The sequence below is a fragment of the Cinclus cinclus genome, chromosome 4 (genome assembly GCF_963662255.1).
Source record: "Cinclus cinclus chromosome 4, bCinCin1.1, whole genome shotgun sequence".
In the NCBI taxonomy this organism is placed as follows: domain Eukaryota; kingdom Metazoa; phylum Chordata; class Aves; order Passeriformes; family Cinclidae; genus Cinclus; species Cinclus cinclus.
The window spans coordinates 68,147,320-68,172,043 of NC_085049.1; the positions used below are offsets into that span (position 1 = coordinate 68,147,320).

At 41.8% G+C, this 24,724-nt stretch overlaps 1 protein-coding gene across 6 annotated transcripts in view; it reads right to left on the reverse strand.

Annotated features, from left to right (window-relative positions):
- Positions 1–24,724, reverse strand: part of MKLN1 (muskelin 1) — a 102,460-nt gene that overhangs the window by 59,109 nt on the left and 18,627 nt on the right. For 3 of the 6 annotated variants that reach the window (XR_009933182.1, XM_062492435.1, XM_062492436.1), the window contains 5 exons: positions 20,044–20,186; positions 18,548–18,636; positions 12,632–12,741; positions 8,015–8,207; positions 804–881 (listed from right to left, as the gene is read on the reverse strand). Coding sequence is in view for 5 of the 6 variants with exons in the window: in XM_062492435.1 (XP_062348419.1) it covers positions 804–881; positions 8,015–8,207; positions 12,632–12,741; positions 18,548–18,636; positions 20,044–20,186 (613 nt within the window). In the remaining variant the exon portion in view is untranslated. Of the gene's footprint in view, positions 1–803; positions 882–8,014; positions 8,211–12,631; positions 12,742–15,319; positions 15,341–18,547; positions 18,637–20,043; positions 20,187–24,724 lie in introns of those variants that run through there. The other 3 variants (XM_062492437.1, XM_062492439.1, XM_062492438.1) reach the window with 3 other exon arrangements.

The following is a 24,724-nucleotide window of genomic DNA, read 5'->3' on the forward strand; positions in this document are numbered from 1 at the left end:
CCATCTCTCCCCACCTGAGAGCTGCCTGAGGGCTGAGCTGGGAGAACACATAATCAAATGGCAGGGAAATGAACCCCTGGGATGGGAGCAGGAGGTGATGTAGACATAGAGCACAGCCAGCTTTGCACCAGCTGTTCTCACACATAAGGGAATTCCAACTGCCCAATTAAAGCAGCTTTCCAACCACTTTATGTATCTTAAGCACTCAGGACAGGTGACACAAATAACCACTCCAAAGGGGCTTGGGGACAGTGCTCCACATCTGGCATTTGTCACCCTGGATCCCACATTTGCTCTATGACAGTGATTTCTGTACTCTGCAGTTAAGGATGCTGCTACAAGTCTCCTCTCAAGGCAGACAGGAATGGAAAAGAAGCTGCAGTTTGGATTTACTGTGTCACAGATCAAGACTTCAAAAGATCCACCTAATTTAAAATACTCCCTGTTAAGACAATGTATTTATTTGCCAACTCTTCACTTTTAAGTTGAAGTTACATCAATTCCATGTGCTAAATCCAGTAACACAGATAACTGTTCTCATATTTAACCAATATTCTGGGATTTGTTACTAAACTGATGATCTATCCTTAAAGTTACCACTTGTATTCCTGCAGTGCTCTTTACTCAACCAGAGAGCAGGCTGAATTTCACTGAATTTGCAGAGAAACACAACTTTTTCAAAGAAACCATTCCTTAGAACTCTCCTAGAGGAGACTTTCTTGCATCATTTTCTTGCTCCATATTCTCAAAGGAACAAGACAGAACTGGCAGTGCATGAGTTCTATCTTAAGAAATGCTCTTACCTTTGGTGCTTTTGGGGATAATCTGCCCCCAGCGAGGTTTGTACTCTTGCTGACTGATATACTGATTGAACAAGCCATCTGCAAAACAAGAATTTTACTGGATAAAACATTTGTCCTTCTATTATAGCAAAATCCCTTTTAATGTGGGTAACTTCAGACTAACTCAATCCCCTATGCCACTCCAAAGCCTCCATTTTCAGGGAGTTGTCCATTATGTGTCAGTTAGCCTGTTAAACTTTTGTTAGTTTGTTAAACTTTTGTTAGTTTGTTAATGAACTAAATGTGCAAGCACTAAAATAAAAAGAATACTTGCTACTAGATCAACCAGGAATTATCCAGTTTGCCTGCCAGGTCGTGCCAAGTGTCTATAAATCTCCAGTGTGGTGTATTTAATTCAGAATAGAATCCCTCCCCCTTATTTAAGCAAAAGGAAAGTTGCCAGTGCATATAAAATTCAACCATTTTAGTGCACGTTAAGTTGAAACTAGGTCAGACAGCATCTCTGGAGCTTCATCTAAGAAGAGGGAAGCAGAGCAGATTGTTTAAATGCTGTAATACGGGACAACCAAGCACTGGATGAAAAACAAAACAACAGTTTACATTCTCTTCAGAGAGTTAGGCAGGAAGAGCAGTAGAGGAGGCATTAGATCCTGGGCCAGATGTGCCAAGTGCAACATTTCTGTGAGCAGCACCAGCTCCAGCACTTTATCCACACTCCCCTTGTGCTTTCCACCTCTTCAGCACCCAGAGGGCAGTTCCTAATCCTGTTCAGATGGTACCAGTCTATCAGATAAACACCACTTTTCTGTAAAGGAGATTTGTAACACCCACACTCCCGGGGACTGCTCTTCAGTCTGGGAAGGGCTTGGCACGTAGGGAATTTGGTGCTGCTCTTCTTCAAATGTCTCCTCTGAAACACCTACCTCACCTTCTGTAGCACAACAAACTATGAGAGCACCTGAGCACTGTTTGCCTGGCTACATCCCACCCATCACCCACCATGTCAACACAAAAGCTCATCCTGATAAATGTTTCTGCTGTATTAATGTATTAGTACATTACCTGAGAAAAAAACAATAGAAATTTAATAGATGATGAACGCCTCTGCTTCTTTGTACAAAAGCCCTCTGTAGGTATATAGGCAAAAAATAATGATCCTTACTGAACACATCCCTATTTATTTAGAAAAAGGTAAAAATCTTTGTTTAAGCATGACACAAGGCTCAGAGAAAATTTTAAAAGTGTTTCCTGGCATCCTGTAGTTTGTCGTGACTGAAATCCAGGTTTTAATTAAAACCCAAGCCAGCAAGTATTTCCTGGGAGAAGATGAATGCTCTATTTAGAGACCATCTAACAGGAAAACAAGGGCACTCAAGAGCTCCTGAAAGGTGATGAGTTTGGTCTGAAAAATATAAAACTTCCATAAACTCAGCTGTGCAAGTTTTTCCAAATAAATACTCTGAAAACGGGGTAGATTTACTTTCACCTCAGCGCCAAAACCAGCAGCTTTCCCCCCCACATTAGGTAATCGAGGAAAGCCAGAAGTTTGCTCAACGTATGTAGAAAGAAACGTGGTTTATTTTGGGTTTAATAGCAGGGTTCTTAACTCCCACTTCTTCAGCATTTATGAATTTGGGACAACACATGAGAGGCTTGAAGCTTGAGATCTCATAAATTCTGATTCAGAAAAGCCAGGCCTAATAGAACAAATGCATGTGCTGTAAGAAATCCCACAGTGACTCAGCCACAAACCCAGACAGAAATGTAGCTTTTTGGTTATCATTACAGCCTTGGGTCTGCAAGACAGAAACCAAAACCGTATTTATCCTGACGGCAGCCAATAGATAACTGGACATAAATAGCTCAAAAGGATGAATTACACCACACAGGATCTCAAAGGGTGATTTAACCTCTCTCCCATGCTCTACACCCACAGGCTGCACTTGTCAAGATATGACACTTCTCCCCTACTGCGCCTTCAGCCTCTTTTAATAATGCTTCTTGTCTTCCATGGGACACTGGTTTGGAAATACTCCAGCTTGCTTCCCAGAAATGTTTCCTTCTGCTGGAAGCAGTTCCACATTCACTCTACTTGCACTGCAAACCAGCAGCAGCTTGTTTTGGAAACTGAATCACCACCTGTCTGACACCACCAGGAAAAAAAGGGAGGATTTCTAGGTGGATTCTGTACCCGATGCCAGATCTACGCCAGCGCAGTCCTTATGTTCCTTGTCAGGAGAGCACTGCTGACCAAAAGGTCTCCAAAGCTCCTGTGAGACACTGAGGATCAGATCTAGGCCTGCTCAGGTCTGTCAGCTGTTCCCAATGAATCAGGAGTTTAAAATAAATTTCAAGGCCCTTGTAAAAAAAAAAAAAATGCTGAGTGGAAGTTTTCAGATGAAGTGTTTTCTTTCGCTCCTGAGACCTCTCACGTCAATGTCCATGTTTACTAAAATTACAGCCAAAAGACAACTTTGTATTAGTTTTCAAGCCCTTTGCAGCAAGCCATAACACATTTTGGATGTAACAACATGAAGTTCACCATGATTAAAGCTTGGTAAATTCTGCCTCCCTGACAATCCAAGTCTTTATTTTTCCAGCCAATTGCCAGAAGAGATTAGGACAAACACTGCGGACAAAAATATTTAACTTGTTTAAGCCAATCAGGAGCAGGTTGTATAAAGTCTGGGGTTTTTTAGACAACACGTATCTCCATGTAGGGTTGCTGAAATCTATTCACTTCACTGCCAGTGGTTCAAAAACTTTCAGAATGACGTTTATAGCCCATAACTTCGGGGGACTGGGGTTTGAGGTTTTAAGTTTTTTCTAAAACCAAAGAAAAGGAGCAAAAATACCCTAACAGTTTGAAGCGTTTTGAGTCACAAACTACCTTCTAAAGAAAACCTGAAGGAGAGAAACGTTCTACTAGATAAAAATCCAGCCATTATTTGACAATTTCCTCAAGATTTGGGAGAAACAAGGAAACATAAATTTTTTTTCCCAGCCTCAGAGCTGTAATATTTTCTTGCACTTTGTTCTTCATAAAAATGAAACAACGTTTGCTCTCAAATCCATGTATATTATCCTCCTTCTACACAAACCCTAGAGGCTTTGGATCCCTAGCCAGCCTCTCCCCTCAATATATCCCAGTATACAGAACAGCTTTCTCAGAACCAAATCCAAACAATATTAGATGGTAAAATTCAGGTATACGTGTCTGTCTAGAGCTTCCAGGGGAATACAATTGTTCCTGTGCATCCTGTTCCTGTGAATCATGAGTTTCTGGGAGACACTGGAGCCTGCAGGCTGCACATCACGTCTTCTTGTTTGTCGCACAGGACTGACTTGTCACCAGATAAACACATGTCACATACTGACACGAGCACTGCCAGAAGGAACACCTCAGTCCCTAGAATACTAATAGGAAACAAGGAGTTCTTCCACCCATTCCAAGCAGCTCTCTGTGTCTACAAGGACCTGTGAGAGGCTCAACCAAGCAATTTGCACTCCACATACTCTCTGTAGGAATATTAAGCAGATTTTTTCCTTCAATAATATAGGCCTGAAAGCTATAGGAATGGATCCAAATGTGAAGCATTTGAACTGAGTCTGTGAACCAGCTGAGATTTAGGGAGCCTTTTCTTTTTGAGACGAAGTCAGGCAGCTGCCAGAGTTTCCATTTGCCCATTTTCTAAGTGTAACGCACAAGTCAAAAGAATCAGTGGGAAAAGTGTGGCTGTCTGCCACAGAGCTCTCAAAAGAAATCATCTGGTGATGTGAGGTGGAAGACAGCGTTCATCATTAGCAATGCAAAAGAACAAGAGTTAGCTCTGCCAGCACTAATTCTTGACCACCTACTCTTTTTCTACATGACTAAGCCTATGGAAATAGCCCGCGAGAGATGCAGAGCATTAAACTTTGTCAATAACCACTACTGCAAATATCAGCCTCTCCAGAAGACATTTTAGGCTGAACTGAGTGTGCAGTATCTCTGTCAACCTCACTGCACTTCTGTTTGTGCCTTTAAGAACTCCCAGATCAGCAAGCAGTCAGGAGTTCACAAATTCATGCCCAGTCTGTAACAGAACAGTCACTCTTTGAAAGATTTCAGGGATAATTTAAGGATCTGTATGTCTCAATTAACTCTACACTTCAGCTACACTACACAGACACAGTACTAAAGTTAATCCTCTTTTATTTGGAAAAACAATACATCAGACAGGAGTTCACTGGTAAGAACACCCACACCTTAGAGACTAAGCAGCAAGCTATTGAGACTTCACAACAGAACTGCTAGGAAAGTAAAATGATAAAAATATTATCACAGAATGGCCTGGGTTGGAAGGGACCTCAAAGATCATGCAGTTCTAACCCCCTTGCTGTGGACAGGAACACCTTTCACCAGATCAGACTGCTCAGAAAATGCTGGGGAGCTTGACAGATGCAGAACAGAGTAAGAACAGGTAACTGTGGAAGGTCACAGGGAGCAGGTAGTGGGAATACTGCCGGAGAACGTGCTGAAGGCTGAAAACCTCTAATCCCATCCTATCAAGAAGAATCCAGCTGTTAAGCACCATTAATATTTAGCACCTTAACTGCCTCAAATTCAGACAAATGGTTCCAACTGCAGTTTGGGGGGGTTTTGTGGCTATCAGAAGAAGTTTGTCCTGTCCTCTCCCCCACCCCAGCCTGATCAGCTCCCTGTCTGGGTTGGCCATGTGGCAGCATGAGCACCAGTGCCAGGGACACACTGTGCTGAGCAAGGGCAGGATTGACCCAGTTAGTGAAAACCTGCAGTCCTGTCAGCTTAAAGCAAATATGGGATGCAGCCTCCGTGTCTCAGGATAGATAGCACTTCTCTCCAAAGGGTGCTGGGAGGCGACAGAGCTTTAAATGTGTACATTTAAAGCTGAAGACAGCATAAAGAACGGCAGGAGGATGGGGGAAGGAAGGTTAATGTATTCCAAGACAAGGAAAATCATTAAGGATGACCAACAGAGTGATGGGAGACGCACACCGACATTTAACTTCAGCTAGCCAGGTGCTGGATTAAAATGAAGCAAAATAAACATCCCTGTGCATATTTTTGTGTCCCTCAGAAGCAGTGACAAAATCTAATGATTCTCTTGAAGACTCTCCTGCTAAATTATCCACCGTCTGTTACTATCAAGACTTGCTTCTTATACTTGCTGGAACAAAAAAAAAGGCTGATAAAACAAGCTACAGCATACTCCTTCAGCTCACCTAAGTGATGCTGAGCTTCTCAGCCTCCAAAAAAGGGACATGATTATAAAAACCAGGGAAGGAGGATTATCCACACCAAATCTGACAAGAAACAAGTGTCTGTCAGACAGAACAATACAAGGCCTACAGTTTCCTACCAGGCCAGTCCTTTGCCAGTATCCATACCTGGAAAAGCAGAGCACTGCTGACAGCAGCCCCACCCTCATACATTAAGTAGCAAAAGATATTAAGATATAACAGGTCAAAAAATGAGGCTACAAACATTCACTTCACTAGCACTCAAGAAAAAAATTCCATTTTTGAGAGTACCTTTTCAGCACATTCTAAGACTTTGAGTGAAATTCCATTCAAGAAATCATTTCCACTCCAACCTGCAATGAAGTGGAAAGAGGACAGCCTCCAGGCACTGAGATTAAGCCATGGCCAAGACAGCAGAGCGAGGCAATGATAAAATCAGCAGCAGCAGCACACAGCACTCCCCTGGCTGCTGCAGCATCATGGTGGGCTCATCAGCTCCCTCCAGGCACTCTGTGAGACACAGAGAGAAACAGCTCCCTGCTGCTTTTCCAACTTGCAATCCTCCCTTGCCCTTACAATTCAGGAGGAAGCTGCCAGTTGCAAAATGCCTCTGCGTTGCAGGAAGCTGTTCACACTCCCAGCCCAGCCAACACTCCACTGTCTCAAGAGGGTGAGGATGAACATGGCAATTCTCAGCCTCAACACTTGCAGCTGCTCATGGAGCTCAGCACAGGGCAGGTCTCCACTGCTCTGTCTGAAGAGAAACCTTGAGCCAAACCCATAGAAAACTATTCACTGCAGTTTTGGATGACCTGTTGTAATAAGCTCCGTAAAATTGTGCTCAGTTGAACAGCTTAGTCACAAAAAGGTAGATGGTGGGTTTTCATGGAAGACAAGCCTTCATTTTCAAGCTATCATTCTATCACATTCTGAGAACCACTTCCAGCTTCAGTGGTACAAACCATACTGATGGGAGTCATGCAGGTACACTGGCATCTTTCCAAAGGTATTACAAAATGACTGATTAGCCCAGAATTAGAGAATAACATCTCTGGTGCCAGCTATCCATGAAATTGGTTCACTAAGTCCCTAACTCTACTGGCATCAGACACAAAGTTTTCCTCTTACACCAGCACAAGTCTCCCATACTGAGTGACTGCACAGAGTCAAAGAGCTCTACACCCACAGCCAAGAGCACCTCTGTTTTATTAGACTGCAATCCAGAACTGCTGCACAGGTCTTGAGAGTCACTTCAGTGCAACAGCCCCACTCTTTCTGTATCCTATTTGATCAAGAGAGAGTACACTCCCTCCTTTTAGGAGTTGAGAGCTGCTTATACACCATGTTTTTAAGTAGAAAGCTTCCAAGTAAAAAAATTAATAGCAGTTCCAATGAAACTGACTGCCATGCCAAGGTCCCACTCTGCAAAGGAAAACAGGCTCTGCCTCCAGTCACTGACTTCCACACAGTTCTCCAAGGATTATTTTCCCCATAAGCAAAGAAAGCATCCTCATCCAAACACAGCTGAAAACTTCTGCCTGAACACCAATTCAGTGGTGAGCTCCAACTAGCAACCATGATCCAGATCACCACTGAGAATTCCAGTCTTCTGCTTCCCTGTTCACCATTCCAGTGACTTTCCTTAAAGTTTAAGCCCACCCTCAGGTTGCCAACACTTACATGAAGAACTTGTCTTTACCCACTCAAATGCACCTCCTTGTCATCTCTGGGGGAAAGAGACTTCAAAAGTAGCAGTGGTAAGAGATTTCATGAATTTTTATCCTTCATCTCACACACACTCACAAGTCCAAAAGCTGACAGCACACCAGAAATGAAACAACACACAGACCTGCCAATTCTACTACTAAGCACACTAACATTCAAAAGAAGGTAATATTTCAATGTGCTTTTTTTTTAATTAATGAATCACATTCCTCTGACTCTCTTACCATTCACAGCTTTTTCTATCAGTTCTTCACAAGCATCGAAGTCCCCCTTCAACACCAGTTTGTCGTGCAGCTCTGTCAACATGGGGTGCTCCAGAGCAATCTTGGTTTTCTTCTGCAGCGACTCGAAAGCCTCGGTGTAGTTGTGCTGCCGAAAATGCTTTAGGCAAAGGCGAATGGCTTCCTGTTCACGGTACTACTGGAACACAAGAAAACCTCTGAGACATGGAGATTTTTCCTTCGACCAGCACTGCTGGCAACTACCTGTGAACCTGCTCAGAGACTGCATCTCTTATCCACGCCACACAAATGGCTTGCGAGCTCACAGAGGAACACTGTGTGAGAGACATTACGAGCTGTGCAGGCATGTACTTTTCAACAGTATAGAAATTATACAATTTGGTATCATCCAATTTAATAAGCATACAAGAAGAGAGTGCATGGTGGCCCAGATCTCTGGGGTGACCATTATTTCCCCTCCATCTGCTTGGCCCTGCACGAGGCCTACACGAAGCACAGAGCAGGAAAAAGCCTTCGCTATCAACGTTACATAATTTGATTGTATGACTCTTACATAACAAAATAATTTAGAGGAGTAAGTAGGTCACAGTTTTTCTAGAAGCAGAAGAAAAAAAAAAAAAGCTGTGAGAATGGGAATACTTGCAATGACCAGCACTCCTGCCACGGAAAAGCAGAAGTCTGACCCCAAATCCTGCGGGTACGTGAGGGTTTGTGATCAGCTGCACCAAGGATTTATGTGCATGTCAAAGTTTTAACTTCTAAATATCCTCCTGCCTCTTGAAGCAGAACCTCTGCTTTCACACCACGGATGGAGCCACAGCTGCCCATCTCCCACTCAGCTGTGGGAAGGGGTGAGAAAGGTAACAGAAAACCCACGCTGGGTCAAACATCCTGGCACAGACACACGAGGGAGTAGTAAACTCTGAGTAAGAGCTACAATTTTCAAAGCTGCTAACAAGACACGTAAGAAACACAGATTTTTAAGTTGATAAGTAACAGAACCACTTATTTTAAATAGACTTTTCAAGCCTAAATTCTAAGGCATTAAAGAAAACAAGAAATCTCAATTTCCATCTTCAACACACAACTAACTGTGGTAAAAAGCAAATGTAACTTAAAGCATCTACAAGACTGATCAAATTACAGACAAAAGATTTTACTCCTAAATGGACACTACTGCTAAAAGTGAAGTTTATAGTATTTAAATGAATAGAATCTTTCTGAAAACTTGGAACTAACACATTCAACAAAAATCAGTGCTCTCGCAAGAATGGCTCGATAGCAAGAATCTCATAAACTGAAGCAGTCAAAAAGAAACACAGCCATGTGCTGTATTTTTAGTTCTTAATCCATCAGTATTTCACAGCTGCAAATAGCCAGAACTATGCATTTTTAGAAAACCAGTTCCCAGCCCACATAAAGGCCAAGGACACGTACCGGTAAGAATGCAAGGCTGTAGCAAAGGAATATTAAAGCTAAAATAGTTTTACAGAACAACTGGCAAAAAACAACTCCTTTTCTTTCTTTCCAAGAGATGCCGAAGGCACTTTCTTTAAGCAAATCTTCACTTGCATGAGTCAAGGCCAAAACCAAATTAGAGATTTTTGTTCAAAGGGATAGCAAGCAAAAGGAGAGCTGCCCACCAGTAACTACCAGCTCCTGCATTTTTAGATCCTCCAGCTCAGACAAAATGCAGACTTGGGACATAGGGTACCTCCTCCCTTCCAATGAGCCTCTCATGACTGATGGACTTGTCTTAGATAGCCAGGAATGACTTTGATGGAGTTCGGCAAATTGATGCAATATAAAAGTTTATATTCAAGTGACACCATAGTAGTATTTCAGAAGTTAAATGTAAACACTTGCTTTAAGCAAAGAAGTGTATAAAAAGTACATAAAGGGCTCCTTTTTAAACACTGTCATACAGCTTTAAAGAGATGACAACCCAAATAATACCTTTGATCTGAAGTTGTAAATAATTCGTATAGTTAAAACATAACAAGAGCATGAGACTAAGACATCAACATTGCCAAATACACTCACAAAATTAAAAATTCATATGTGCTCATTATCAGAAGTGGTACCCAGTGATAAAGCATCCCTTCTTCGATGCTCAGAGTATGTCCACTCCTCAAGAAAAAGGCATAAGGCTTTTTGGAGGCAGTAGGCTGAGCAAGGAGAAAGCACTGAGGAATGTTTCAGTCCTTATCCATTATCCCACCTCCACTCCCCACAGGAGAGGGAGGTTTTGTTGGCAAAAACAAAAAGGAAGGCCAACATGGTGTAGAACCTTCCTCTCATCTGATGTCACAGGCAGTGAAGAACTATACTTCAAAGACTCTGAGATCTCCAAAAACACACATGAAAATAATTCCCACCAACTCAAAGAACTAGAAGAAACAGGTCAACCTTTCTGCCTTTCCCTAAATATGGGACAGCACATCCCTCTCTGTGGATCCAACAAGAGTGGCCTCTCTGTGAGAGAGGAGAACATCAGTGACACATGCACTCATGACCAAAAACTTGGCAGTGGATCCTAACAGAGCCTATAGCATCATGACTCAGTCTCTGCACTGCTGTTTGAGGCTCCAAGGTTTAGAGAACAATGCTGGCACCCCTTGAAGAAGCCATCCCTACACACAATGCTGACCAGGAAAAATGCCAATTCCATGGGATAAGATGTAACGAAACAGATGCAGACATCATCACTGCATGACTCCTGACCAAAAAAAAGTAAATAAAAATCAGAGCTTCCTGCTTGCAGCAACTGGTCCAAACTGCCAGACACATCACCATGTGCAAAGCCAGCAAAAGGAAAAGCATCAGCAGCACTTTTCAGAACTGGACATCCATTATGAGCTGACTCATGACCACAACACCACTTGGACCATAAAGCAGCTCCAGACAACTTCCAATGTGCTGGTTAATTAAATCCTCCACAAAGCAGCTCATGATGTTGGTGTAAATGGGCATGAGCCAGGCACCACAGTTACACATAGCTTCTTCACCATTCTGGCAGCACCATGAACTGGTGAGGGAGTCTCAGTACTAACCATACACAACCTCTATCCCCTTCTAAGTCCTTCCTTCTGGAAACAGAGATACTGCTCCACTTCTCAGTCCTACTCAGCTGGGAAGGATGTCTCCACTGCTACACAATATGAGTTTCATTAATTGCTCCAGAAGATCCAATGGACAAAATATACCAATAAAATTGAATTCTGGTTGTCAGTGTGCACTTCCCTCCCACAGGAGAGGTGTCAGTTAAATACAGGTGTCTTGGGGTGACTTTATGATGCTTGTGTCCCCAGTGGTCTGCTCTGTTGGTGTTGGATATTGAGTTCTGCAGCTCTAAGGCTGGTTCCAGCAGTGAAGGGGGAGAGAAGAGATGCAGAGTTTGTTATCACAGACTGCACTTGCTGCCCTGCATCCTTCACACAGACTGTGCTGTCTGCAGTGGGCAGCAGGAGAGAGCTCTCCTGTGCTCTTGGTTAGTTTTTCTGGCTGGCTGAGGCAGAGAAGTTCCCTGGACTGTGTTTTGTTCCCTTTTTCTTGGAACTGTTCGGACCTGCTCTGGACTGAAAACCCAGAGGAGCACCAGGAGCTCCCAGCTGTGTCCCACCAGGCCTGGCCTGGGCTGTGACACTTCCCAGCTCTGGAGGGACTGAGAACAGCCTGAGTGACCTGGGCTGCCACCCACAGAAGGGACTCTGCTGGATTTGTCATCTCCTCGGAGCAGAGAGAGGTTTTGCTGTTTAGTATTGCTCATTTTTGTGCTGGGGAGTGCTCTGCCTGTTAAATAAACAAGGTTTTTTTCCCACTTCTCTCTGAGGAAGTATTTTTCACCAAACCAGTTGTGGGAGGGACTGCTTGAATCTGTTTCCTAGAGGGACCCCATTCAAAGGTTTGCTTCCAAATTTGCCCTAAACCAGGACAACAGGTTATAAAAATAAAGTTTGGAACCCTTTGAACTTTCTGTCTATCAAATGACAAATGGCATAAATCATCTCATCTCACAGTCCAGTGGCACCAGCCCCTTCTCTGTTCCAGGGTATTCAGCAAAAAGACAGTAAGAGGGAAACATCTAAAGTGCAAGACATCAACATGGATTTTCTTTAAAAAAGGTCATTTTTATATCCTGTAACAAAAGCTGCATCTGTAACCCAAAAGGTTCTGGACTCCACGGACTGGAGTTAAAAGAATCGGAAAGCAAGAACAGGGAGAAACAGAATCTGGTTTTGTTAAGATTCACTTCCTTTCCAATACAAATACTACTTTACTAATATTGTCCCCTTTGGCTCAGTGCTCGTTCCTTTTATGTTCTTGTGATGTCTACCTGGCAGGATTTTTGGGTGATGCTGGTGGTTTTGAGGTTTCTTGGGGCTGCTCTGTTAGTTGTTCAAAGAGAACAAACAGATAAAATTCAGAAAGTTTCCCTGAGGGTCAAAGTCAGCCATGTGGTTTCAACTATGCATGTTTGCTGTTTTAATAGCTGATGTTCAAGGAATGAAAAGGTCACATCACACCAGTAAGAGAAGTTTCACAAGATTCTGAGACTGGGAATCTTCAAACAAACAGGCATCTAAAATGCAGGCCTACCTTGCTGTACCAGTTGAGGCATGGCTGGACCACATCTGGATCATCAATGCCATTTAGTTCAACATACCAGATACTAAAATTGAAGCTAGGTCCCCAGGACAAGAGTGGAACTGGAGAAGAAATGAAAAGGAGAAAAAGGATGCATAAACATCAAGCAATCACTATTGCAACAAAATGCTTTTAAAGTTTACACAAAATTCAGTGCTTCTGACTTAAGTTCTAGCTCATTTAACTTAGCTTAGGAAAATTACCAAATATATCATATTTGTCACTTAAAGCAACCTGTGCTGAGCAACATTAACACAGCAGATCATTACAAAGCAGAAGCTTGCTTTAAGCAGAAGAGCAAAAACACTATCATTAAAAACATCTCCAAGAGGCAACGAGCTTTGACAAGGATGGGAATCATGAGCATACTAGTGACAGTATTTGCTTCTCATAGTACATTTATTTCCCCATTTGTCAGCAACAATTATTTTCCCTAATGGTGAAGACAAGAAGCTTGGGTATTTTAAATTTTACAAAATTAGTAACATCTGCAAGTTGTGGAGGAGCGAGGGAGGGATAACTGTCAGTTTCTAATTTAAAAACTCTGTTTTTAAAAAAAAATCTGTGCAGTTTTCTTGCTGATACTATTTTAACTGAATATTGAAACAAATGGACTTGAAATACTAAAAGACCCATGAAACACACTACAGCCTCTCATCTATGGCTTCTCTACCACTCTGGGTTAACATCTGTGACCTTGTACTGATTTTGTGGTTAATCTGCAGGTTAAGACCTGGTTCTGCTTTTTGAAGCAACTCCAACTCCCAGAAAACTTGTGTGTGAACTCTGACTCCTTAAAACTGCACTGACATCAAGTGGTTTCATTTCAAATACTTTTGTTTCCTTTTTATTTGACTGTAACTGATAAACAGGAAAAGACAGTATTAAAGTTGAATGAGCAGTTACCAGCAACAGCAAGGAGTCCAATACCTCCTCCCTTCCACTATTTTTGCCACTAAGAAATTGCTTGCTGTCTTTCAAACCACCATGAAATACCACTGAGATTAACCTGTTGAACTCAAGTTTTCCTGACCTACTCCCTGAGGAAATAAAAACCCCAAACTCATCATGAAGTTGTTCTTGAGCTCTTACAGGTTCTTCAGTATTTATACCTCAAACAAACTACATCTATGATTGTCTGCAATGTGTTTGGGCACAAGGCACATGTTCAAACACATGATTCTCTAAGTTTTAGAGGGTATATTTACAAACCTATTGCTAAAGACTCATAATAACTTCTGGGAACGAACAGTCAAGATCCAAAGAAACTTTGTATATGCAACTCTTAACTGATTTAATATCCCTAAGAATAGGGATATTACTTCCTATGCTCTCAAACCATCTTTTCAAACATTTTTTGTTCAACTTGATTATTAAGCACACAGTGTGATGCTTTCAGAGCAGTTTCTTGTAGGTGCATATTTGTGGAGAGAAGAGAGAAGTGGTCAGAAAAGCCAAGAGTCACCTGCCTCCCATCCACATGCCACACTCTCTGCCCAGGAAATTTCCCTCTTGCTGACTTCCAGCCCCTGCACAAGCTGAGCACTGCCAATGTGGTAACTTAACACCATAAAACATGACTGCTGCTAAATTTGAGTCCCGGATATCCTACCCATTACAGCAGCAGTCTGACAAAATACCACATCTAAGGGCAAAACCTCTGGTCTGTCCTCAGACCTGAACACAGAGAATCAGATCAAACTGAGGTTAAATTTGGCATTTGGTCAGCTATAAACATCAAAGTCTATCCATCAGCTCATTGAACTGAAACACTCAGCTAAACCACAGACCACCTCAAGTGGGCCAAGACCATGCATTTCCTGATGGTAAACCTGAGGCTAAATTCCAAACTGAACTATTGCCACTTCTCTAGCCACCTCTATTTCTTTTCAGGAGTTCTCCTCAGAATTTGTATGAACTTCTCCCAGAAAAAAAATTAACAGTTCACCCTTCTCTCTGATGCCAACTACAACCCCTAAGAAGTTACTGGGATGCACACAAGAATCTGGGGCAGCTCTCACCACAAGAAAAAGCAAAGCCATCAACTTACTGACATTTGTCCTCCCCACAGTTAACTCAGAGCTTCCAATAGCCGTTTTTACCAAAAGGAAAACACAGAACACCAGAAATGGTGATTTTACCAGCAAGATTTTCATGGGGCAACCATCTTTTCTAAGCAAAGCACATTAAGCTGCACAGGGAAGGGAAGGCAACCACTTCCCCAGCACTGCACAGGCAGAGAAAACTGAATCTGATCTTTGTAAATGACTCCATGGGAGCAGGACGAGAAACAAAGCTGAAGGTTGAGACTGAAATGTGATTTCTATTCCAGTTAAGCAAGCTGAAGTGTTCTGATGGATCATCTCTGCATTTTTGAACTTCTTTCCTGACTCCCAGAGACACCTCTCACCCTATTTTTGCCCTCTCTTTTTTGTGGCCTCCACAGGAATGCTCAGATCTTCAGAAAAATCTCCTTTTAGAGCACCCGCAATCTGACACATCTGGAAAGAGGAGGCACTAAGTGCAGCATTGAAGTACTTTTTCTCTGCACACCTTTGAGATGGAAAATCGCTACAATCAAAGATGTTGAAAGCCTATAGATAAATAATTCCTTCACTTTTTATAATAAAGCTACCTCACCATGGTTTTTTCCTGCAGGTACCAGAGCAATCCATCCTAAAAAGGTGTAACTGCTCAGAACAGTTGAACTGTCACTCCACAGTGAGAGGAGCTAGGCAAAGGAAAAATAATTAAAAAAAAAAAAAATCAATATTCTTCTAAGAAACAGAAGGCATTTGAGTCACTTAAACACTTCTTAATCCATACAAGGATGATTTTAGGGGAGACTTCTGAATAATAGCTATGCCTAGACAAGGTCTGCAACTATATAGTAGGGAAGATAATAGTAAAGGCATTAAATACAGTAATTTTTAATACCTCTCTCAAGCTAATTTCTGTCTCCCTCATCTATAGGCAGACATACAAACAGGTACACTTCCAAAAATGAAGAAAATATCCATTTAAAAAGTATCTCTCCTAAAAAAATCCAGCCTAAAAAATCTTGAAGCCTAGTTACCAAATCCCATGCTAGTAACAAACTGCAATGAGAATTACACCTGGCATTTTTCAAGTTCTTTCATGGCAATCAGTCTTTACACCTTCTGCTTTCAAGGACACAGCACAGAAAAATCTCTGCTTGGAGGAATCATGAGAACAGAGCCAGAAACAAAGCTCACAGACATGACAAAGATTATTCTTTGATATTTTGTCCGGATAAATACCTTCTCTCTCTCCAGTTCTTTAAAGAAGTGCTACGTGAAATGTAAAAATTATCTGTCAAGCAGGTCAAAAGCCTGCACAACTGGGCATTTCAGTGCTCAGGAAGTGAAGCTGAAGTTATTAAACTAACAGAAGTGCAAGGCTTTTCTTGACAGAAAGAGAGAGGTTATTCTTTCTCTGTTTTATGAGCCTGAAAATTCCTTTGATACGTGAGCAATGGAGTCTGGAGCAGGAACTTTCCCCTCTCCCTGATCTCCCCATGATTCCTCCTGCCCTGTGCCCCCATATAAACCCCACTGTTGTGTTACTGACAGTGCTGTTGTAGATCCTGTGCTGATCTGTGGAATCATAAAGCCAATTCCTGGTGCAAGTGCTGAAAACCCCCAAACCCAAACCTCACTGACAGTGGGATTTTGCCATGTCAGTCCCCAAGAGTCCAAAAGGCCATTTTGGCCTTGTTCCCTGGCACTGTTACAAGGAACACAGCACAGTGCTTGAAAATTTGAGTTACTTTGGCTAGCAGCTTGGAAATTTTAACAAACTCAAAACATTTTCAAGCTGTGAATCTGAAAAATAACAGAATTTCGTAACAGTGTTTTGCAGTTGTTTCACAGCAAAAGATGGTCTCACAACTTTATGAACAAAATTGTACCAGCTATCAACCAGAGGCTTTCATAGGTTTGGTGAAAAGACCATTTCCAGTTTTGTCTTAGTAGAGGAATTAATGGAAGACAGCTTCAGGAAATGAATGGCTATAAATAAAAGAAAACCCATCTCAAAACATAACCAGTGAGCAAGTGACAGCTCAGTGCAAACCTAATATTAACACAGATAATAATATTTATTCATGGAATGGTTTGGGTTGGAAGGGACCTGAAAGAGCATCCAACTTCATCCCCCTGACATGGGCAGGGACAGCCTCCACTATCCCAGGGTGCTCCAAGCCCCATCCAACCTGGCCTTGGAGACTTCCAGGGATCCAGGGGCAGCCACAGCTTCTCTGGTCCTGTGCCAGGGCCTCCCCACCCTCAAAATCAGCCATTTCCTCCTAATATCTAATCTAAATCTACCCTCCTTCAGAAAAGGCCATTTTCTCTTGTCCTGTTACCACAGGCCCTTTTGAAAAGTGCTACATGAAGACTGCATCCCAAGAAAACAAGGTACCCATATAATTTCAGAGGAGAACACCCTGATAACAGAAATCAATCAGCATTTCACATTCATAAAAAGTTTCAACTCACAGCTACACTCCATTTCATCAGAACACACTTTCCTGGAATATAAATTACACATTCAAACAAGCCGCCAGAAATCTTTCCATTGGCCCCTTTAGCCCTCCAGGAAGTACCTGCTGGTTTTTAGCCACTAAAGAATAATTTTCCAAAAACTTAATGCTGGAAGCTTCAGAATAAAATGAAAAAGGTTTTTAAAAATTAATTTAACTTCCCTGATGTAGTCAACCTTTAACTTGATTCCTCTGCTACTCTTGAGGTTTCCTAAAGCCAAGCACTACAGTTGCTTCCAAAAGTAGCAGCCAGAAACCAGCCCAGTGAACAACCAAATCCTCTGCTTCTCTAAGAACAGGAAACCCCACGAATGATTTCTGGATTCCCAGCCTGAAGCTTTCAGTTCCTGACAAACATAAAGAGATTCATAGAGAACACAGTGGAGCAAAGGGCTCCGAGGGGAGCTCCTACACAGCCACTATCATCAGAGTCTTGGCAAAGGAATTACTCAATGCATCAAAACACTCCTAAATTCATCTAAATTAGCCAACAGGATTTTATCTCATTTTTCAGCAACTACCTCCTTGCTCTATTTTTAACCTTCAACAGCTAGTTTAAACCCAGTCATTCTTGTACTGTCTCAGTAGGTAGGAAGGGAAAGATAAATTTACTGAGCAAGCTGAAAGGCTTCAAATCCTTGGACTAAATCCAACAAATGTACGGCTCCTGTTCTCTCTGGCCTGCAGAAAGCAAGGAAGAGAGATCATCACCTGCTCCCATCACACCTCTCAGTACATGGCCTTTGGGAGCAACCCCTCAGCCCCTGCCCCAGCCACACCAGACATCAGGAGGTACAACCCTTTTCTGCCCCTGGGTGTCATCCTTAGCCAGAGGTGAGTGAGACATCGTGGTAAGAGCAGCAGGGAGAGAACAAAGGAGGCTTCTGCTGTTGCTTTTTGTGTTGAGAGCGTGTTTGAGAATGAAACTTTTCAAGCTTTTTCAGACTCAAGGGCTGTCAATGCTGAAACCTTCACTGGTATTTAGCTTAGTTATTTATTTAAAGCTCTGTATTGCAATTCATAGGAGGACAGTAAGCAGCTTCTCCCACAATTAGTTGACTCAACAGCTGTATTTCTGAAAATTGCTCTATTTTGCTTTCACTCCCCAGGATCTAAATTATGAAGCTACTATTTCTTATTAACAGGACTTCACTGTGTTCCAATCTAAGCAGCCTAGAAGATGATGAAATGGAACAGCTATTGTGGATACTTTGCCTGAGTACAATGAAGTCACAAGTGCCAAGACAGGCACAAGTATCAGAAGAGATTATTTTCTACTCAGAATGCTGAAAAAATGCATTTACCTATCTTAATGAATCGACAGGGGAACATCTGTTCATCAATTTTATGCTTCAAGGTGAATGTTTCTTTGTTATAATCATTCTTTAAGCCACTGTGGGAAAAAATAAATAAGGTTACTAAATCTTACCTTGTATTTTAGAACTATCTAATAAATGCAATCTAGGTCATGCCTGAAACACGCAGCTTGTTTCACACCACTCTGAATCATAAGTACACGTGCTGGACCGAGGCCTGGGCTGCTCTCCACCTACCTCTGCCTCCCTGGGAGGCAACACTGGGATTTTGGGAGGGAATTGGCTTAGGATCAGTGCTGCTCCTCCGCACCTGGAACCCTGAGACTTCAGCTCCTGATGTGCTGAACTGCACTCTTCCATTCTCAAGAGGGAGATGGATCAGATCTCAAAATTACCACCCTGACAAAGTGCTTTGTGATTCATTTATGGGCATTGTTTACTAAAAATACCAAATATTTAGTATAATTTATAAAAATCTTAAGTCCATTTCTACTGAATATACAAGTGCAGGTCCCAAAATGAGGATTTTGATTAAACTTCAGCAGAAGGGAAACAATATTAAATGCCAATAATTACTATGATACCAGAAGACCTCTTCCCCCACAATTGTAACAGCAATAAAGGCAAATTTCAAGACTGATCTATCTAAAGAGGGTAAAAATGTGGGAAGGGCTGTGGATAGATTCTATATGGTCTTGAATGATACCTGCAACATAGAATTTCCCATGTCTGTCCATGGCTACTCTGCTTGACTACAGATGATGTACCCCATACATTCCCAGGAGATGGACTTCTCTTCTTGCAAGCCTCCCAAAATACACCAGGTTCTTGCCACACTTTTCTCTTGTACTCCTGGATTTTAACTTTCATTTCCCTTTCTGAAACAGCACGCTCCTTAAAAGGCCCTTGTAAATTTACATTAGCAACTACTCAGAAGTTCTGGATAACCGGAAGAGCCAAAAGGCTCTTTTTTGAGTCCCTATCAGTACAACTCTACCAAATCCAACTAAACAAAGGAAAATGCAGTTTTCCATTTGCCTGTTTGATATATTTACCCATCTGAAAAAGGCAGAGCAGCTGACTAGTTCAGATCTTTAACACTGCAATGAGGATTTTGACATGGGGAGGTTACTTGGGCTTTCAAAAGTCCCCTATACCCAGGGCATCATTTCACCTATGCCTCAAGTACATGGAAGGAAGGAATTGCAATCTAGGAACGCTGCACCCAGCACTCAGCTCTTCCAAATCCCCAAGAGCTTGCTCTCCACAAACCCTCTGTGGCTAGAGCAGGATAAGAAAGGCTCCTGGAGCGAGTGTTGGGATTGCTGCTCTCTGACCTGATCACAAACACTAGGGTAGCCAATGGCAGGGTCACACCCACAGATCTGCCCCACTGCTGGCCATGTGTCTGCTGGGGAGACAAGGGGGAAGAGCATTTTGGTCCAGTCTTTATGACTCCCAGAGCTGATGGAATTGTGTCTTACCTGGATAAGAGATCTGTCATATTCTCCTCATTCATCCCACCAAAGATTTTAAACTTCTTTAAATTGCAGACATGCGTTTTCTCATATTTGCCAAATGTGATGCTCTGGACTATGGCAGGTCTTTCGAGCTTCAGAATCAAATACTGCGGAAGATAAAACAGTGAGTTTGAATACTAAAGGCAAGGCTGCAAAACATGCTAAGGGAGAAGCATTACAGCTTCCAAATATTCAGTTTACAAAGCCAGCGAATGAAAGCGAAGATGAAACTTTCCCATTATGGTATTTTTTTATTTGGTCCTGGAATGAAGATTTTTAAAAAATATTATTTTAAAATTAGTTTATCTAGGAAAAAGATTTGGTTGAACTACTAATTGCCTAGCAATTCTATTCAGAGCTTACATACATTCCTTTAAGTTGGACGCAAGGCTTCCTGAAATCTGGCAAAAAGGATCAAACCACAGAGAGTGAAGATTCAAACGCCCACTACAGCCTGAAATGAAACCTAAACTGAATACACAATTAGATAAATACAGTATGTTCCACATGCTAAGAGAACATCAAATTACTTTTCCTCTCTGGGCTGACGCTGTTTAACCACTGAACACAAAGTTTGGTGTGCGGCGAACACAGGAACCAACTGCTTATTAACCATCCCAAAATAAACTGAGCCACTTAATGACAGAAAAGGAGCTTCACATGGAAAATGATGAAAATGTTCTCCCTTGTGAACATTTGCTCCCCTGTCACACTGGGTGGACACAACCTGTGTATGAGTACTCAGATTATTTATACTCAGGACACAGCTACCAGCTTCACCAGCACTGCTGCAGGAAGAGGTCTGTTCCCATGGAAAAGCAGGTGCAGGGAAGCACTTGGACCATTCATCAGGGACCACAGAGTACCTTCTCCTACCAGCTCTTGGGGCAAGTCTGGAGACACCTCGTATTGCAGAATACATCGAGTTTTATATCTGAAAACAATAGTGTTTCACTCTCTTCCCTGATTTCTCAGAAATAAGCAGTGCACCACAGAGGCAAAGCACAGAATGACAATTACTCATCGTGCTGGATTTTGTTACAAAACCCTGTCATCAGTACTCCAGCACAAGCAGATCAGCACGTTGTAGGACACCTCCCACCACAGGCTCTGCTGGCGGCCCTGTCCTCCAAGCAGCAGCACTGCCAGACATGATGCCTGAGTTTTGGTCTTTCATGATATCAAGCAGAGTCATTTGCATGTGTGTGGCTACTTTCTGTAGAGACTGAGTAGTATCTCCTATGCTAAACATCTTAGGATATTATCTACTATCCTAGACCACTCCATTAGTAGGGCAATCTTACCCTAGAAAGGCAACTTTTTGGAGAGCAGCAGAAAAAACTTGCTCATCCATTTAGTTCTCAGTCTTTTTTTTTTTTTTTTTAATAATTCTCAATCTAGGAGCAGTACTGAAATAGTTCTGGAGAGCACCAGGATAAAGTTATGATGAATAAAGGTGTGACCTCAATGGCTGGTTCCTATAACATTTACAAAAATCTCAGCTTAAGAGAAATATATGTACATATGGCAGTTACAGAAGAGGATGCAGGCTGGATAGGTACTAATAGCAGATTTACTGCCAAAGTTGTTTCCAGCATCTCAAAGTTTTTCAAAATTAAGAAAATAAACCAGTATCAACACTTTGATGGTACAACAGAAGAATGCGTTGGTGCTTTTCCAAATACTTTTAATGAAAAAGTTACAGCTTTGTGGAAAACACCATCCACCTAAATGTCAGAACTCTGTTTACGCAGCAGCAAGTCATGCTGTTGTCTCAAAGTACTTTCCATACTTCAGGGGAAAAAAAAAACAAAACCACCACTAAAATTCTATAGAGAAAACTACTTTTCTAAAGCAGAAGAAAGGAAAGGATGAGCAAAAGGACGGTCCTTCAATGAGCAAGGCAGCATTTGATACATGGCACAGCCCGCTGCCAAAATTCCCATACAGAACAGACAGTACATAATGTCTAAGAACTCCTCCTACACCATCATATCTTCCCTGCAGATTTCTCCCAAAGCTGGAAAAGCGAAGCCAGCACTACCAACAATTGCAATTCCTAATCCTGCTGGAATCCCAAACCTAATGCCTGGGCCATGAACACATACTTTCTCAAGTACCATGCAAGATTTGCAAAAACTTGGCACAAGCGTCATCCCGCATTATTCAATTCTTACCCTAAATTAAGGGAGAGAAAACCAGGACTGCAGTTAAATTCTTTATGCCTGGAAGGGAGCAAGGCACAGCAATTACTCCACATGGCCTGCAGTGATTTCTTAACCCTACAGATAGAGAGGGAACTCTGCTGCCCTACTTCCCACTTCCACACATCCCACCACCTGCTGAGTCATGCAGACCTTACAAAAATAGAAGCACAAAAGCTAAACTCAACCTTTTTTTGTGAATTATCTGCTGATTGATATGGAAACAAAGGACAGGTTTGCTATAAAACCCTTTACCTAGATATGTGTTTTTCTGATATATAATGCATAGACACACATCGAAATGAAAGACTTTCAAACTAAAAGATAAATTTAGATTAGCTATTAGGATTAAATTATTGACTGTGAAGGTGGTGAGACCCTGTGGATTCCCCATCCCTGGAAGTGTCTAAAGCCAGGTTGGACAGGACTTGGAATAACCTGATCTAGTAGAAGGTGTCCCTGCCCATGGCAGGGGGCTTTGGAATGAGATGTTTAAGGACCCTTCTAATGCAAACTATCCTGTAATTCAATTATATATGTAAAAATATAGAGATGTACTTTTTGGGTTTTTGAAGAAACACACATCACTGCCCCTGTGTGGGTACCAGCTATGAATCTCACTGATGTTGAAAAAACACACTGCCTCAAGAGCTGCTAACAGCTGGCTGCATAGATATTTCTGGACTGCTACCAGGATTTTAGCTGTGACAGACTATTCTCTGTAGCTCTAAAAGATGTGACAGAAATGTCTGCAGGATCAAGTGATTTATTTAACCTGGACAGAACAAGTCTATGAGATTTCAGGCAAATACACCAAGATATTTGACACTTGCCCATTTTATTGCTGTGAGCAACATCAGCACATTTAATGCCCATGTATTCATGCAGTGTTCAAAAAATCCAAATTATAACTGAAGTGTCTGTCCATCAGAACATGGCACACAGATACTAATTGGCATGACTGAGCAAAAATTTCAGCTGAGTTGTAAGGTCTCAAATCACAACACTAACAAAAAAAGATGCTACAAAACACTAGAAAACTTCTGGTTTCTGATTCAACACATTTGTAAGTAAATATGCACGAAGAGCAGACTAAGTCACATATGGCACTTCAGCACCCCAACAGCTGATTACAGTGCACCCTCCCAAAAAAGCAAGTCCAGCCTTGTTACACTGGGAGCTGCAGCAAATTCCAAACTTTTTTTTAAGCTCTGGTATGTGCTATCATTTGATGACAACCATGTGCAGACTGCTGCATCACACAATGGAGTGTAAATTTTATTAATGTACTCTAAATTAATTCCTGATACAATCTACACAGCAGAACGGAAATCAGAGGAAAACTGTTCTTCAGACACAAAACTGAAACTAATTGGACAACACAACTAACTTTATGCATATGATCTTCAAATATTCAAAATTCACACCTCCACAACACTGGAATGGGCTCCTCAGGGAGCAGGTGGCAAAGTCACAATCCCTGGAGATGCCCAAGAAACAACTGGATGTGGCATTTAACTGGATCCTGGCATTGAGAAGGTGGTGACTGGTCAAAGGTTGGACTCTGATCTCAGAGGTCTATTCCAACCTAACTGATTCTGTGATCAAATACGCTGAACCAGATTCCAAAATGCACTACACAAGCTGCCTGTACAGTTAAAGTCATACTGTCTTTTATCAACTTCTTTAAACAGTACTGCTCAAATGTTGTTTTTTTTTTTTTTTTTAATTAGGGAACAGTGAAATTTGTATTGCATGTAAAAATAAAACCCATGAAATAACAAGGGCTGCCCTTGTCCACAACACAAACATCTCAATAGCTCTTGCAATTAACTTGGTGGCTAAATAAAAATCTATGCTTTTGTTTAACATGTCATTAATCAAGCCACTCCGGGGAATTAAATGCTCTGCCCAGTCTTCCACATCAGACCATCACTGGGATCATCAGGATGAGCCTTTCTGACAGAGCTGTGGTCTTCAGCATCACCAGCCTCATTGCTTCACACTTTCAGTGTAAGCTGAGAACGGAATTAAAAATAGAACCATCAGCCCTCTCCTGCCTGAATAGGTTACTACATAACAGGTTTATTAAATATATAATTTCTGGGTCATCTATTTCAAGACTCAAGAAAGATATCTAGTTTAAGAAACAGAAAAACAGCTGTCAGATGTATTTCCTTTCACTGGCACTCATTCATAACCGACTGGTGGCTTTCATGGCCACGAGAATTATTTAACTCTACCATACCCATGAAGCCAGAAAACCCCTTTACTAAATATAGTCACGTGGCAGCATTTCAACTGGCTGTACTTCCACTTTCATTTTCTTTCCCTTTTCAAAAAGGTTTGGTATGGACTTTAGCACATTTATTGCATTTTCATTGAGCCTCTGAACACATCTTGATGTCTTTACCTATGTTTTTCTGATACGTGCTCTGAAA